This window comes from Siniperca chuatsi, linkage group LG18 (genome assembly GCF_020085105.1).
Source record: "Siniperca chuatsi isolate FFG_IHB_CAS linkage group LG18, ASM2008510v1, whole genome shotgun sequence".
Lineage (NCBI taxonomy): Eukaryota > Metazoa > Chordata > Actinopteri > Centrarchiformes > Sinipercidae > Siniperca > Siniperca chuatsi.
Genome location: NC_058059.1, coordinates 4,732,033 through 4,749,834, shown reverse-complemented (window position 1 = coordinate 4,749,834; position 17,802 = coordinate 4,732,033). Strand labels below are relative to the sequence as shown.

Sequence of the window (17,802 nt, the reverse complement as noted above, 5' to 3'; positions counted from 1 at the left end):
TTTCCTAGATTGTTTTTCCCATGCGCTGCGTTAATTTCCCTTTACAGCTGTTTCAATTTATTGCTGTTTGATTTAATTGTCCTTTGCAGCTTAAGAAGCTTGTATATGTGTACCTGGTGAGGTACGCGGAAGAGCAGCAGGACCTGGCTTTGCTCTCCATCAGCACCTTCCAGCGAGCCCTCAAGGTAACATTTCCATTCCTCGTCTATGTCTTTCTCTCTTCATTATTACTAACATGGTAAGAAGCTGTAATGTTTTACCACGGATACATGCTTACAGTCGAGTCACCAAGAAACTTGGTGATTGGACAATACGAATATTAATGAGAAAATGTTGTCTATATTTTTCAGTGTGTGAGTGTCTTATGCACCTTTCTAGAGACTGCTGTCTTTTCTTGCCTTTTCTCCTTATTGCTGAGATGTTAACCGCGTTCTGTTTGTTATAATGACATTAGTGTTGTTGTGGTACATAACCTCCACTGGGAAACTTGCATATAATCTCTAAAATGCTTCAGATACAGTAATCATTATTAGTAGAAAACATTCTTTCACATGCAGACACAAGAATTTTTATTTTTTTTTGTATCTCTGCGGCAGGACCCAAACCAGTTCATCCGGGCCAGTGCGCTGAGGGTTTTGTCCAGTATCCGGGTCCCCATAATTGTCCCCATCATGATGCTGGCCATCAAGGAGGCGGCAGCTGACCTGTCCCCATATGTCAGGAAGACATCGGCCCATGCTATCCAGAAGCTCTACAGGTACAGTTCTGTGCATCTGATGTTGTTTCTGGTTTTGGCAAATACCTGGTCTGCAACATGAGCTGCAGATACCACTGGGTAAAGCCAGTAGCTAGTAGCTGCACTCTGGCTCTCCTTACCACCTCATTCCTGAGCAATGAACTGAGCAGCTAATACAGTAAATGTTGGGTAATATTGATACAAGGGGTTTTGCCCTACAGTTATCTTTCTCTTATCAGCCGAGTCTAAGACTGGCATGAATCAAAGAATGAATGAGTGCTTAAGATATGAGCAGAGCAGTAAAACTGAACCTGAATTACATTTTTCTACCACAACTTGCAAATTTGATTAAATGGTTTGATATCAGGTGATAGTTCTTTACCAGACTAGGGCTTTTTCTGAAATCTCACCTATTTACTACACAGTGCACTATATTTATTTTGCACCATTTTATTTGAAATTTCCCACAATGGAAGGAAAAAAGCAGTGTCCATGGTAGGGCTGCAACTAACGATTATTTTCATTAGCGATTAATCGATAATGAATGAATTGTTTTGTCTATAAAATGTCAGAAAATAGTGAAAGGTGTCTACTATAATTTCCCAAATCCCAAGATGATGTATTCAAATTGTTTGTTTTATTCAGCCAAATCCCCAAAATATTCAGTTCACAATCAGATATGACAAAGAAAAGCAGCAAATCATCACATTTGAGAAGTGTTAACCAGCAAATGTTTTGAATTTTAGATTAATAATTTATCAAAATAGTTTTCTGCCGATCGACTAATCAATTAATCAACTTGTTGCAGCTCTAGTCCATGTCATGTACACTCCTTTCCGGTAATACTCCCACAATTCAATGCATCACATTTTACAGATCATGCAACACTAAACCTGTCAGTGATAACGCAACATGATGTTGAGCCACAAGTGTCCAAAATCTCAACTTACTGCTCACTATAGAGTAAACTACTGAGTGTATATTAAATAGGGGGCAGTGAATATCACTGATTTTGGTCACAGTCTAGATCAGAAAATAAAACATGCTCATAGACGGTTGACCTGAGCCACTGCAAGCACACACGCACCTACGTATTCAGAGCACACAGAGGGGACGTAATTTGATTTGTAAGTCTATCAAGTTTTTATGTTATCTGAATAATTGCCATTCCTTAGTTGACAATTTGCCTCTCTCTCTATTGTCTTCAGCCTGGATCCAGACCAGAAAGAGCAGCTGATCGAAGTGATAGAGAAACTATTGAAAGACAAAAGCACAGTAAGTACAGACTGAGCAGTGACTTCTATACAGTACACATGTTGGAGAATGCAGACCACTGGAGGGTGCCCCAGTCAAGCGAGTCTCCCTCGTAGCTCTCCATCCCACAGCTCATTCACAATGCCATGGTTTGTTAACACCCACTTAAACCCACACATCTTCAGATGCTCCTTGTTAAGTGTCCATTTGGAAGGAATTTTCGCACTGATGCTAGTGTCAGCTTAATTTTCTCAAAGGCCAACTTCTTCTCTTTTTTTCCAAAATGGACTGTAAATGAGTTGGATTCTCAAATTCTGTGTTTAAGCCAGTCACAGACACAATGCAGGCAGCCCATTAGAAGTCAGTAGGCAGCACATTAATTTGAGGAGGTCACAGTGAATACTAAGGGTGTTTAAATGCCAATTTCAAATATGTAGGTGTTGGCTACAGAATGCAGAGTATGTTGTGTTTGTACGTGCAAGTCATGCACAGTTTGTTGTAATTATGTATTCATAGCGTATACCTATCGTTATGCAAACAAAGCAGCTTAGGCCAAGGGGGGATGGAAAGCCCAGTACCAGATGCATAGCATATTTAGCCCCAGACGCTAACGAAGACAGATGACTTTCCCCCGTTGGAGCCCACATTGTGGGGCTGGGGACAGAGAGCGAGGGTACTATCATCACACACACACACAAGCACTATCAGTCGGTGATGAATGGTGAAAAACCCAAACATAGTGGATACTTAGCTATACTATACTACTATACTTAGCTCAGCCAGCTTTCCAGACATCTTTAGGTTTGTAACACAGTTTTGCCATATCTGATGTTAATGAATCAATTTAACTGCAAATAAGTGAATGAATTTAGGTAAAAGCTATTTAGCTGATGTCACTATGCTGCCTGTAGAAGAAGGAAACATTTGGTTATTGTTCCAGTCATTGGCATTGTCCAGGCCTCCTGACATTTACCTTTACAGATGTGCCTGTTTGGTTAAATGGCTGTGACACATGGGGGCCTGTTTATAGGCAAGATGGTTTAAAGAGAAAATGGGAAGGCCTGATGACAGAGACAACATAGGAGTTTGTGCAGCTGTTTTACCGTGATGGATCTATTATCCAGCCATTACAAGATAAATGATCGATCCCCCCGTGCACCTTCTGCAAAATTGAAATGAGAACAGAAAGGAGGGGCAGGGGGCGGGGAGGTACTATGATTAGGGGCTAGGTGAAATGCCTATTAATTTAAGAGAAAAAGGAGGGAGGAGGAAGAGAGCAGGAGAGGAGCGAGCGAAGGGAGGATAGGCCGACCCCACACCGGGCCATCAATCAAAAAGGCGCACGTTGTCTCTGGCATGATGACCCAGCACTCTCTGCCTCTCTGGCACTCTAATTAGAATTCATAGCAAAATAGATGCAAGGAAACGGTTTGGGCCCTTCATAATTTTATAGGAAATTTATTGTTATTAGAAGAACCATTTGCTTAGTGTGATTTTTCCATTACCGGCTTGTCACGCAGGGTAGATAATATGGTCGAGGTGGAGGAGGAGGGGAGGAGGTGTATGAACTCCATAGATTGGGGTGTCAGTTTTGTTGATGGTGCATGTAGTTTACCTTGGAGCTGTGTCTAATGGGGGAAGTTGGTAGTGAATGCACAAAGCCTTGCAGCAGGATCCACATGCTTAGAAACAGGACTGCCTGTAATAGCCTTAGAGACAGGAGAGGCCATGGGAGAACGCCAGGGGAGACTGATGCAAAAATACACACCAATTCATGCTGAAAGTATATATTCTAATTGACTGCTTTGAGTAGGTTTATGTACACTAGAATATGTTGGCAGCGATATTATCTGAAAAGCCCTGCTGTGCTTCAAGCTGCTATGAAGCTACTTTAACAGAAATTTACAAGCCTGTATTACTCAGATTTCATGATTTTGTTTCTACTGTACATCAGTCAGTGTGAGCACTTTTCCTTGGAACTACTTCCTATAAGTCCCTATAAAAACAGTTTACATGATGTTTTATGGATTATCCAGAGGAAGGGTTTCTGGAAAGAGAAGCTGCTGTTTTCTCCTTCTTTCTCCTCATTTTTCTCCTTTGCATTGGGTTGGTGGCACAAATCTCAGAGACAGATGTCTTAAAATCTGGGCAAATAAAACCAAAACCACCTAAATGGCTAGTATGCACAACGTCAGGTCAATGAAACTGTCACACTTAAATGGAATGTGCCATCAGTAAGGTCAAATTGTCTGCTGTGAAAAAGCTCTATAGAGGTGAGAGTTGCCTTTTTTGGTGCAATTTGGCTGAACTTATGTTAGCGTTTTTACTCATAGCAATTGAAAACAATATTGGGTACAGCGTCTCTAACTCAAATGAGGTAAACCTGCTCAGTAAATTGATCACATACAATTATAAATGTAAGAAAAATTCACTTTTTTTAAGTCCATATTATGATTTTAATTACCTGTGGAATTTCTAATAGCACAAAGAAAGTTTTTGTGGTTGAGTTAATTTCTCTAAGAGTAATCCACATATTTATAGAAACTGTATTCAGTTTATTTTCCAAAGATAGATTGCACTGTTTTTTTTCCGAAAACATTATTTCTCCCTCTACAGCTAAATCAAATAGAAGATAAATAAAATAAAAAGAAGGCTCATTAGAATAGTGTGATGTTTGTTTGTCATCATGATATATACTGTATATATGTCATGCTACAGATGTATGCAGAGACATGTCAGTGTACATAGTCTCAAATCTCCATTCAGGTGATATAAATTGCGAAAACCAAATATAAATACGTATTTTATTTTAATAGCTGTGAATATGTCTTGGGTGTCAATTGATGTACACTCAGTTGCCAGCTGATTATGTACACCTAGCTAAAACTAGTGTAGTCTAATACAACAGCCCTGCAATAAATCCTCCATTCATGAAAGTTATAATGTTCAGTTTTTGTATTTTTGCATTATACAGAGGTGTTTCTGTTTAGTTACCCTTATTGATATAAATGGGGTAGACAAAATAATAGAAACACCTGACGCAATACAATTCAACAGCACCACAAACTGCAGCCTCCAAAATGATCATACAGTTGAATCAACACCTCTCTAAGACAGTTTAAACAAAATCTGAACATTATAGCCTTCATGATGGGAGGATTTATTACACAACTGTTGTATTAGACTGCATTAGTTTACATTGAGCTAGTTTTATCATGTAATTACCCTAGCTGGACCTACCTGCAAGTGTCATTGCCTGAATGTACATTGAATTTCTGTGGGTCATTCAATAAATATCACTTCATACATCAGTGTGATACCATAAAATGTATTTTTTTCATCCCTCTAGTAATCCGTTCATCAGTGCTAGTGTGTGAATGTCAGAAAGGCTAATTGTCACTCGGATTTAAGGTCCAGATTTCTCAGAATCTACAGCCAGCAGCCGTGCACACACACATTTCATACACACACACGTTCACACGCGCACACAATCAATGCAGGCTCATGACAATGCTGATGGGTAAATGCACTGGGTTCCCACAGGGCCACCAGGGGCCAGAAGGCTTTAATTGGGAAGACCAGATTCTGCTCCCTTTCTCTTCTTCACCCTCGCCTGCCCATGATAATGCTGTTTGCATATTAATACACCACCATGTCAGTCACTCACTCAGTCTCGCAGTCAGTCAGCGAGCCAGCAGGCAGTTGGGTGACGGTGGGGGGGGGGCATGCAACAGCCAAATGGGTTTTTTCCTCCTACCAATAAAACACAGTTGATTATTGGCTCTCTCAGCTGCTGCCTTCTCCTTGTCCTCTTTTCTCCGTGAATTGAACATAAAATGAGTTTTGTGCCTGAGAAAAAATATATAATTTACGGGAAAAATATGAGAAACACTCTCATTGATGGATTTCTTTCACAGGGTTGTATAAAATTAGTCAGTTAAAACTTTAAGCGCAAACATTTTTCCTTCTAATTATCAACTAACTACTTAGAGGCTGAACTGTGTGTATTGTAATCAAAGTTAAATTGGCATTGTTTTTTTTTTTTTTTAAGTGCAATAATAGTACTTTTATTTTTTACCAGGGTCATATCTGTTAACCAGTCTTTTATTTCTCTAGGGTCTTTATATATTACGGCTCTTCTAAGAGATTAAGTACTTCTACAATTTGTCAAACAAAACTTTCATTAACTCGAATAGAGAAATAAATATAAAAACATCAGCATGAGTTGGTTTCTCTCTGTTCTTCTATTTCCCTTTCTTCTTTTCTGTAGCTGGTGGCCGGCAGTGTGGTGATGGCTTTTGAGGAAGTGTGTCCAGATCGCATTGACCTGATCCACAAGAACTACAGAAAGCTGTGTAACCTGTTGGTGGATGTGGAGGAGTGGGGCCAGGTGGTCATCATCTCCATGCTGACCCGCTATGCCAGGACGCAGTTCACCAGTCCCTGGAAGGAGGTGAGGGCATCCAGATCCATAAAGTGGCAATTCACCATATACTTACTTATTTTCCCTTTTGTAAGCATCTTTGGTAGTAAGCAGGCTGTCCATGGTAGCAATTCCTGGTCATGGTAACTACTCATTTAGTCGCTAGAATCGCAAGAGAGATCATGTCCTGTGCTAATGTGCGGCAGAGGAAGAGCCCTACCCAACACATCAAATGTAAAAGCCGTCCACAGTAAAACACTTATCTTCTGGGTCAGAATCAGGAACATGCTCTCTCTATATGAATCTTGTTTTAAGAGTGCAACTATCTGATCTTTAAGGAAGTCTAGTGTTACTTTTGAATTTTCTTTTTGTCAACAAATCCCATTAAAAGACCAAAACCAACAATGAATTGATCCTACTAACAAGTACCGTGTGTGTATCAAAGCCTGATATATCTTCTTCCTCTGTGCCATAGAGCTCCATTGTTGTCCAATAACTATTAAAAACACATCAGTGAGCCACACTGTTGCACTGGGTGACGTGTTCCTTCATTACTATGAGCACACAATGTAGTTTATTTTGACTCAATCCCACATACACTGTCCTGCTGCTGGAAATACTCACTATCCACTGCTGAAAATAGTCCTTGACGAATGCACTATTTACTCATGTTTGATTAAAAACTACAGTGACCAACTGTTTTAGGAAATTATTCAGCCTTATTTAAAAATGAAACTATATGTTCCTGACCCATTTTTGAAATGTATATCCTCAGCAGGTACCAGTGGGCTTGGGGTTGAAAATCAACAGGCTGGGGAAGTAATATTAAGAGTCTGACTATATAGCATTATTAGTTTTGGTCTTTTCATGGGATTTGTTGACAATAAGAAAAATGTTTAATAACACCAGCTTTGTCCTTTTAAAAGTATAATTCTAGAAATTGAAAAGTGAAATGAGAAGACAAAAAGTCTTTATATTCATAATTTTTGTATTTAGATTATAACATTTGAATTAAACTCCTGTTTTTAGATTAGCAGTCTTGTCTTGTGTTTTTAAATTACTCATATTAGACATTGTAGCCATTTCACAATATTGGATTTCTGCACAAAATTTGTTTCTGGGGTAATGTGTAATGGCTCCTCTATACAAGAGAAGTTAAGAGAGTAATTGCTTCTTAAGGCATTAAAATAATTGTTTCTATAATTAAAATACTGCCAATATAAAATATTTAACAAGACAGTGTACCAGTCAATTTGCTCAACCCACGAGGGGCCAGTAATCAATTTTAGTTCACAATAATCCAGTGAAAATCATTGTGGGATATGGGCTCCTGTCAGGTGGATGTTTGAGGGAGATTGTTTAATGCAGTAGTATGATGTTTTTGTGTTACTTGTATTTCAGGGTGCCATGTTTGATGAGAATAATGAGAAAACGTTCTATGACTCTGACTCAGAGGAGAAAAAAGACCAGACGGAGGCAAAGCCCTACATCATGGATCCAGATCACAGACTCCTGCTCAGGAACACCAAACCCCTTCTGCAGAGCAGGAACACTGCTGTGAGTTAGCTGCACTCTTAAACACAGACATGTACAGCTATAGTCAAGGAGCAGAATCAACATCTCAAAGGAAGATGATTAAAATTAATTGTGGAAAGTGAAGGGTGTGCAAATGTGTGTGCTGCTTTTTAACCTGTTGAGCGAGATAAACATTGATCAAGGTTTCTGAGTGCAACCTCTGCTCGTATCTCACCACAGTCTTAGCCCTGTATGGACGTTCACACACTTTCAGATAAACTCCCCAGCAGTAATGCATTTCAAAATACCTCCTCTTCCACAAATACAACATGCACACCTGGACACACAACACAAAGACACGAGAATACACACACACATACCTGCCATAGTGCAAGAAAAAAAAAAAGATAAAAAACATAGTGAGTGCAGATCTCCATCACCCAGGAGTCTCAAGGTCTCTGTCGCTGTGTAGCAGCGGAAGGAAAAATGCTCCCAAATGAAAGTGTTGATTAAAATGTGACATGGTGTGTCTTTACTCGCGACAACACAGTGACATCCTCCATCTTCATAGACGCCTGAACCCTTTCATTCTGCCTGCAACGATGGACACACGTCTGCCTGCCATTTAAAGCACAGCTGAAAAATTACCTTTATAGAGTCGCGTCATGAGTGCCTTTGTAGAGCCCTAAGAAATGCATGTGGAGGGAATTTTATTTTAGCTTGGGTAGACAGATGGTAAAATACTGTATGTGGTGTAGTAATATTAATGATAATAACATTATTTGAAAATTAAAACAAACAACAACAAGAATAACAATTTAAAAAATCAACAAGAAGCCAGTCTATAAAATGTTTTAAGAAGGATTAAAATGCACAGATAATTAAATCCATTTAATTTCTGACTGCGTTGGTGTGTTTCAGGTGGTGATGTCTGTCGCTCAGCTCTATTGGCATTTGGCCCCTAAGCATGAAGTCAGCATTGTCACTAAGTCACTGGTTCGACTACTAAGAAGCCACAGGTAATGCAAAAAATGTAACTAAAATGCTGCCCATCCCTGTTTGCCTCCCCCCTGAGCCAGACTTACCATCTCCCTTCACCACTAAGTTCACTGTATCTCTGCGTCCATGTTGTTAATGTCTGAATATGTTATTTTCTTTCTTTATTTTGCACAGAGAGGTGCAGTACATTGTGCTTCAGAATATAGCCACGATGTCCATTCAGAGGAAGGTAAGTCTGCTTTGTGGACAGCCGAACAATAACGGTGTCTTGCATTGACGTAAGCTGTCTTAATAACATGAATGATCTTGAAACAGGGGATGTTTGAGCCCTTCATGAAGAGTTTCTATGTGAGATCTACAGATGCCACACATATCAAAACACTGAAGGTAACTACCAGTTTATTTTGTGCATTATGTACTGTACCACAACATGGGCTCAAATAAGGGTCAGTAAGATTTTGAGCTTGTGAATTGAACACACACTGTGGTTGTGTATTATCCTTTTTTAAACCTGTGAAAAATTCAAGTTTGTGAATGTGTAGAAAAGATTGGTTGTGCTAGAATAAAATGCACAAATTATATCAACGGTGGGGGAACACAAAGACTCAGAGAAAAAAAGGACTGCTCTCTCATTACAAATTCAAAGTAGAAGACTGCATGAAACTCAGCACCCAAATTCCTCACACTGTGCAAGACACTGAAATTACACATGCATACGCATATTTAAGTGAAAAGTATGAATTTTGGTCCTGCTTTTCACTGTGAAAGCAAGGACAAATACAGTTTTCTGCTTCGAAAAGGACACATTTTATTCACATATTCTCATGTTCTTTTCTACAACTACAAATGTTTTCTACACATTTACAAACTTGAATTTCTCCCACTGTTTTGTCACTGTCAATGGGCGATTAACTGCACAACCAAAGGCTTTAAAATTATTTCTTTCACAAGCTCAAAATCTTATTGACCCTTACTTGAGCCCATACGTCAACCAACCTCTCCATTATGATTTTTGTAGTTGGAAATCCTGACCAACCTGGCCAATGAAGCCAACATCTCCACTATTCTGAGGGAATTTCAGGTTTGTGTTTTGTTTCTTAATGATTACTAGTATCATGACCAGTAATTAACATCAACAGTCAATGGTTGTTTTGGGTATTACCCATCCTGGTGACTTTAAACCCGTCCTTCTCCTTGATCTTGTTTTTCAGACATATGTGAAGAGCCAGGACAAGGCGTTTGCGGCGGCCACCATTCAGGCCATCGGCAGGTGTGCCACCAACATCTCCGAGGTGACAGACACTTGTCTCAACGGTCTGGTGCTGCTACTTTCCAACAGAGACGGTACAATTCCTTCATTGATTACAGATATCTGCAGTGTTTACACACAGTGTTTACCTTCCTCAGTGTATTAAAGTGCTGTGACTGTCTGGGTTTGTGTTTTTTGTGAGGACTTGCTGTATTGTCTTTGCAGAGACGGTGGTGGCTGAGAGTGTGGTGGTGATCAAGAAGTTGCTTCAGACTCAGCCCACCCAGCACAGTGAGATCATCAAACACATGGCTAAGCTCTTTGACAACATCACTGTATGATTCACAATTATTCCTACTGTTGATCCATTTACATTTATGTTAGTACTCTGAGTAAAGACTGCTTTTTCTCTTTGATTTGTCACCCAAACTTGCAGGTCCCCATGGCCCGAGCCAGCATCCTGTGGCTGATGGGAGAGTACTGTGAGAGGGTGCCAAAAATTGCACCTGATGTACTCCGTAAGATGGCAAAGACTTTCACAGCAGAGGAGGACATTGTGAAGCTGCAGATAGTCAACCTAGCAGCCAAACTCTACCTGACCAACTCCAAGCAGGTACAAAATAAAATACCAAGGCCGGTGCCAAGAGACATTTATTGTGTTGACCTGAACATGGAGCAAATATGGTGCTGGATTACTACTGATTTCTGAAATTAGCATGTACATGGTAAGTATTAAAACAAGAGATAAATCAGAATCCTGTTCTCTAAATGTGGGCCCATGAAGTTTTTTTATTTCACAAGACACAGCTTTGCCTTGCAGTAATTGAACACTTCTGCAACTCAGAGCTAAATGCTCAGTTTAAATAGAGAGCTGTGAATGAGACAGCTTAAACGTAATGGAGCATCTCCTAGCGCAGCTTGGTGTCTACAGGCCTATTCAGTTAGATGGGGTGATTTTGGCCCCTGAGCTGGGTTTATGAGCCCAGACGCAGCCCCTCCAAACGAGCACATCATTACACCTCTTGCGCCTTGTAATGTGTCGGGGAGGATAGAGAAGGAGAGAGGGAGAGACAAAGACAATGCAGAAAAGGATTTGGGTTGTAATGCTGCCTTCATGGCAGCAGTAATTGTTGTTTTTAAGCCTGCCTAAATAATATATGCCAGTGCAAGTGCTGTTGCTCCCAGTTTTGGGCCAGATTTAGGTTTTTTTTTTTACTTATCCAGGTTGAAATAAGAACCAAGCCTGTTTTTTAAAGAAAGAAAATATGGAAATGACGAAGAGATGAAAGGTGGTGAAGGAGATGTCTGCTGATTCGCCATTAAGGGGCTGTCGTTAATGGCAGTCCTTGCTCGGTTCAATTGGTTGCACATGAAGTTTATGGCTATATTTCAGTTTTTATCTATTTTTAAAGGAGAAGTTAAAAATTTTGGGAAATACACTCATTCTCTTTCTTGCCAATATTTAGATGAGAAGATCACTCTCGTATGTGCCCTGAGTACAGAGCTGGAGCCAGGGGGCAGTTAGCTTAGCTTAGCTTAGCATGAAGACTGGAAACAGATAGAAACAGGCCGGCTTATTGACCTCCTGGAATCTCAAGATTCCAGCTCTATACTTGGTGTACAGACATGAGAGTTGTAATGATCTTCTCTCAGCAAGAAAACAAATACGTGTTTTTCATAAATTGTCCATCTATTCCATTTAATGGGTTTTTCCTTCTGCTCTGCTGAATCAGTTTCATAAACATCATTTACAGCACCAATCTTTACTCACAAATCCTTGTCTGCTGTCTTACATATCATCGTACTTTTTTCTTCCAATCTCTTCACCCCTCTACGTCCTCTCTGGCCCCAGACCAAGCTGCTGACCCAGTATATTCTGAACCTCGGCAAATACGACCAGAACTATGATATCAGAGACCGAACACGCTTCATAAGACAGCTAATAGTGCCCAACGAGAAGAGCGGTGCCCTCAACAAGTACGCTCGACGCATCCTACTGGCTCCCAAACCAGCCCCAGTGCTTGAGTCTGCCTTCAAAGGTACTTCATACATTTCTAATATCAACCCCTTATTCTTATTTTGAAACATATTAAATCCTCTAAATAGGTTGAAAGTTTAAGATTAAATACCATTCCTCTCTGGTAATTCATCTATTTCTCATCCGGTGGCTCTATTTCAAGTGTTATGCAAAGTTGATTCAGGCAGTGGTTTTATTATTCTGGTGTGTCTGTCTCTGAAGGGCAGGTAGGTCAGACCCCTTTACCTTGGACTAATGAGATGGGTAAATAATTGAGCTAATGCTAACCTTTTTCAGACACTCAGATGAAAAAAAATCTCCCTCATTTAGATGTCTCCTCTCTCTCTCTCCCTTCTTGACAAAAGGGACAGAAACTGCCTCCTACAACATTAAAATTCAGAAGCGGTTTGCACCTACTGGATGTTTATGGAAAGCGTTAACCACCCCTGTCATTCTTAATATTCACAACTGAAGTCTTTCCCCCCCCTCCTTTTTTTTTTGTTTGCAAAGCACAGTTTTTAGAGCATACCTCCCAAGGCACAGACATTGATTTTCTTCCTGTGTGAGAGAGAATAGTGAATGTGTGCATGTGTGCACACAAAAACAGAGAGCTGATATTAAAAGTGTGTGCCTAGATCTTATATTAAGTCTCTATATGTAGACAGTGACGTTTAGCCACTGGCTCATCTTTTCAACCCAGTGCTTTTTTTTTTTTGTTTCATTTGTTTTCATTTTTAAAATTTCTCTTTTCTCTGCTTTTAGATCGAGACCGTTACCAACTGGGCACTCTCTCCCACAGCCTCAATACTAAAGCTACTGGATACCAGGAGCTGTCAGACTGGCCAGATGTTGCTCCTGACCAATCTGTGAGGAACGTGGAGGTCATTGAGCCAGTAAGGAATACACCTTCCTGACACACTCCTTATCATAGTTATAGTTCATACGTGCATAATTCTATCTTAAGACTGTTAGTTTAACGTCTCTTCACTTTCAGTGTCTCTTGTCAGACATAATGAGAAATTTGTCATTCGTGTTTCATCATCATCATTCACTGTCATGGTTTATAGAGCTGCAACAAATAGTTGATTAGTTGATTGCTAGAAAATGTACCAGCAACTATTTTGATAATCAGTCGTTTAAGTTAATTTTTTTTGGTAGCAAAAATGGCAAGTTCACTGGTTCTCAAACATTTCCTAGTTTTCTTATAATTTGCTGACATTTTTATAGACCAGACAATTAATCGATCAATAGAGAAATTGATCAGTAGACTAATCGATAATGAAAATAATCTTTGGTTGGTTTATAAATCATGTTAAAGTGCTGATGTCATTGCTCCCACCAGGAACCTCTCATTAGGCTGCTATTTCTTTTAGATGTTGTTTACATTACAGAGAATAACTTCACTGAGAGATTAGCAGATATTTAATGATTTAAAGTTGAAAGTGCTAGATGTTGAAAATAAAATATTAGGAAGTGAGCATCATTAATAATTGTGTATCAACGTAACATTAGGGGTCATGACCATCACCACTCACAAGTACTCACTAACTAAATGAAGTACCAGGTTGAATTGGAGTTGGACATAACAGTGATGAGCAGTATTTCCATTGTCTTTTATCTAGGACATTGACTTTATCCATGATGAGTCTTCTCTAAAGACAGACCAGCGATTGAAAAGCTCAGAGAGGAGACACATGGCTGTTAGTATATTGAACCCAATTTACAATTTCTGCAGAAAAATGTGGAATGGCCAAAAGAAATTGCCTAAACAACTCAATAGTTAAAACACTTCTGATGTGAAAGGCAAGTTTATTTGTATCGCACCTTTCAATAAGAAGGCAATTCAAAGTGCTTTACATAAGCCATAAAAAAGGCATTAAAGGAGAAGGCTGGCAATATTTTTCTTATTGTGAGCAGACCAAAACCAACAATCAATTGATTCTACTAACAAGTATTTTCTGTGTATGCAAAGCTTGATATATCTTATTCCAGTGTGGCCTACAGCTCCTACAGGCTTTTGAGTAATGTTTGCTAAAAACTTCAGTGCCCGGCTGTTTTAGGAAATTACTGAGCCTTTTTAAAAATGAAACTATATATTTGTGACCCATTTTTTAACAGATTTACCTCTTCAGTAGGCACCAGTGGCCTTGGGGCTGAGAGCCACAGACGGGGAAGTCAGAAAGTATTGAGAGACGGAATAACATATTGTTGGTTTCTTGTCTTTTCATGGGATTTGTTCACAGTAAGAAAAAATATAGAACAACACCGGCCTGATCCTTTAGACAAGTTATAAAACTAACACAAGGCAATGTGAAAACATACATATAAATTGGATTTTAAAAAGGAAATAAGAGAAAAAGAAGCTAAAATGGAATAAAGAAGAATAAAAAGAAAATATAACGAGAACAGTAGAGTGTGAGATATGAATGGATAACCCTAATAATAAGAAACAGGGCAGATCAGAAATGTTTTAAGCCTCGAAAATGAACAGTTAGACTACATAGATATTCGTTTTAGCTTGATTTTAACAATTTGCTATTAGCCAAGCTAACACGCTTTCTACACGTTTACATGTTTATCCTTGTTGAACAGGTGTATTGGCTTTTTACTCGCGAAGGTTTTATTGCACTTACAGTAACCAGCGTAGTTGTCCTCAGCTCGAGTAATCTTCGAGTTATCTTCACTGTGTGTATGTGGAGGATCTCAGCTCCGACACAGAGAGCAGGGCAGAGGCTGCAGCATGATAATAAATACTACGGTCTTTAGCCCCGGGGCCCGTTTAATACCGGGTTTCCGTACCCATCCCTAAATTAAATGTTTTTTCTTATTCATCGCATTTCAGGCAGTCTTTTGCGATGTGTTTATCACGCATGTTCATATCACGGACACAATGAAAATACGATTTATCGGTCAGCAGTAGCCTGTCTCGATAATTACTTTATTGACTTATCAAGGTGAGCAGAAATTATCGAGGTTATGTCCATTTATCGTACGATATTTCCTGCTGTGTTTACATGCACATTTATTTGGATAAGAATGTCACCAACATTTTAACCAACATGATGCCAGAATAAACGGCAGGGTTTTCCCTACATTATAAGACTTGGGCACTCAGCTTGGGCTCAGGCAGCTTTAAAGTTAATTCCTCTTTGAAAGGGTGTACTTGCATTATTATGCTATTATATTATCATTATATCAGTGGCATAAAATGGTCTTAAAATTACAATAATATCGTTTATTGCAATTTTTTTCTGGGACAACATTATCGTCCAAGAAAAGTAGTTATCGTGACATGCCTATTTGCACTATTTTATTATGTTCAATGAAGTGTGATCTCCCACTGCACACTTATTTGGTGTTTTAAAAAAGACATTTACTGGCCTGCAACATTATCATTGTCCGACCTTGTCTTGTGGGATGTATCAGTTTGTGTTGGAGAAATTAACATGCATTCCTCTGTTCCATTCAGCTCACAGACAAGAACGTTTTGTGCCTCCTTATAAGAACAGAAATAACAAAAATTAAAGGGCTTTGGTTTTCCGTGAGGGATGTTATTGATTCAGTTTTTCTCTGAGCACCAGCTCAAGCTTTATCATTGTTACTTTGTGGCAGCTCATGGGGATCCTAATAAAACAAACAACAATAAAGCAGAACACAAGCGGTAATTTCAACAAAATTTATTCCTAGTTTTAAATAGTAGTAGATTTAACAGAAAATATATCTGGTAACTAGAAATCTGTGTTGTCCTGAACAAAATAAATGTTAGCAAAAACTGATTGAATTAATTATCCATCCATCCATTAGCTATACCTGCTTATCCTATAGAAGGTCGTGGGGGGCTGGAGCCAATCCCAGCTGACATTGGGTGAGAATTGGGAGAGAACATTGTGTGAATTAATTATGGTTTTGGTTGATTGACTAATTCCATTGCATCTTATTAAAACGATTGAGAGCTATACAGTGTGCATATCCACTATATCCAGATCTTCAGCCTGCTAATGGCTAGATGCTCTTTACTTTGTGTGAATAGTTGGGTCTGTAAGTATATTTCTGATGACAATACAGTTGTGGAATGATTTTTCTTCCCATTAAGTACCTACAAAGCAAATACTATTTGATAGTGCCTCTGAATAAGGTGTTAGAATAATTCAAAATGTGGCAGTACGCTCAACCCTAAATTATGCATCTCAAATTTAATTTACCTCACTTCCCTCCACCATATCTGTTTAGGTGAAAGAGTGGGCACCGTTAGTTGGGAAGGCTAAGAAACCCAAATCTGATAAGTTCTACTCTGACGATGAAGAGGAGAAAGAAGAGGAAGGATCTGAGAGAAGTGGCAGCGAAGACAGCAGCAGCAGCAGCAGCAGCAGCAGCAGTGGTGAAGGTTTGTTTCTGTCTGTGTGTTTGTTTTTATCTAATAGTTTTTATCCTTTAGATGGTGACACAATGTTGCACTGTTGTCCTCTTGGGATTGTGTATTAAAGTTATAATCCTTAAGATTTCAGTCCAGGTTGATTTGGTGACATCTGTGATTAGTGGTGGTAACGGCAAGTGTGGTTTAATACTACAGGTCCATGAATTATGGGGGACGCAAAGACTCGTTGAGCAGCTACTTTTTATCAGAAGTACAACAGAAGAGCAGCTGCTGTATCTGTTTACAACACAGCCAAACAAACTTATATTGTTTTAATAAAGAAGTCAGTCAATAATTTGCCTTTCTCTCTCATGCCATTTGCAACCTGATCTGATTTTATGCTGCACACGGCGCTAGTAGTTTTCCACACAAGAGCAAAGCACATAGTAGTTACCTTGCTGAGGAGTTGGAGGTCGGCAGCCTGTCTTCTGCAGATCTTCATCTAACCGCTCATTGTAGCTGATCTATGTTGTTTCATTACTCTGTGCAATATTTAAAACTGATGAAAAATGACCATGTCTGGTTTTGTAGACACATTTTTGATGAACGATCGTTGCCGGTGCTAACATTGGGGACTAAAACATTGCGTTTCCTGCGACTGCATCACAATAAAAGCCACCCCATGTTTCGCCAGTGGAATGCTTTTAATGTGAAGAAGCAGCAGTACAAAGTGTTGGTTTTGCATTAGCAGTAACTTAACGCTCTGATTCGACTGTAGAGTAAACAGTAACGCTGATATCAATGAGATAAAATTACAAACAGTAATGCTGGATTAAATGTATGCCTCATTCCTGTGCTGAAAAAAAATGCCAGTAATCAAAAACAGGGTTTTATTTCATGAAAGTATAAAGATTATAACTTTAATTCACCAGGCTTGTGTTTGATATGCATGTTGTATGTATGTATGTATGTATGTATGTATGTCTGTACAGAGTCGGGCAGTGAGAGTGAGGAGGAAAGCAGTGAAGAGTCAGAAAACACCTCCAGTGATTCTGGAAAGAGTTCCAGTGGATCTGAAAAGAGCTCCGTTGAATCTGAATCAGAACAAAAAAAGAAGAAAAAGACCAAGAAGGCACCGCAGAAGAAAAGCAAGCCAACAGCTGCTGACAGGTAAAGTGAAATCCCTCCCGTCTGTGAGACTCTGAAAGCATAATTTTTCTTCCCTGTGAATTTGGTGCGTCCAGATGTTACCTGT

General features: G+C 39.3%; 1 protein-coding gene across 2 annotated transcripts in view; it reads left to right on the top strand.

The window, feature by feature from the left end:
- The window catches only part of ap3b1a (adaptor related protein complex 3 subunit beta 1a), a 58,769-nt gene that overhangs the window by 11,822 nt on the left and 29,145 nt on the right, over positions 1-17,802 (top strand). For both annotated transcript variants that reach the window (XM_044173069.1, XM_044173067.1), the window contains exons 4-19: positions 90-185; positions 597-757; positions 1,945-2,011; positions 6,261-6,443; positions 7,815-7,970; positions 8,850-8,947; positions 9,102-9,156; positions 9,243-9,314; positions 9,946-10,008; positions 10,139-10,271; positions 10,402-10,511; positions 10,613-10,789; positions 12,029-12,215; positions 12,956-13,086; positions 16,424-16,577; positions 17,540-17,717. In XM_044173069.1, coding sequence (XP_044029004.1) covers positions 90-185; positions 597-757; positions 1,945-2,011; positions 6,261-6,443; positions 7,815-7,970; positions 8,850-8,947; positions 9,102-9,156; positions 9,243-9,314; positions 9,946-10,008; positions 10,139-10,271; positions 10,402-10,511; positions 10,613-10,789; positions 12,029-12,215; positions 12,956-13,086; positions 16,424-16,577; positions 17,540-17,717 — 2,021 coding nt within the window. The remainder of the gene's footprint in view (positions 1-89; positions 186-596; positions 758-1,944; positions 2,012-6,260; positions 6,444-7,814; positions 7,971-8,849; positions 8,948-9,101; positions 9,157-9,242; positions 9,315-9,945; positions 10,009-10,138; positions 10,272-10,401; positions 10,512-10,612; positions 10,790-12,028; positions 12,216-12,955; positions 13,087-16,423; positions 16,578-17,539; positions 17,718-17,802) is intronic.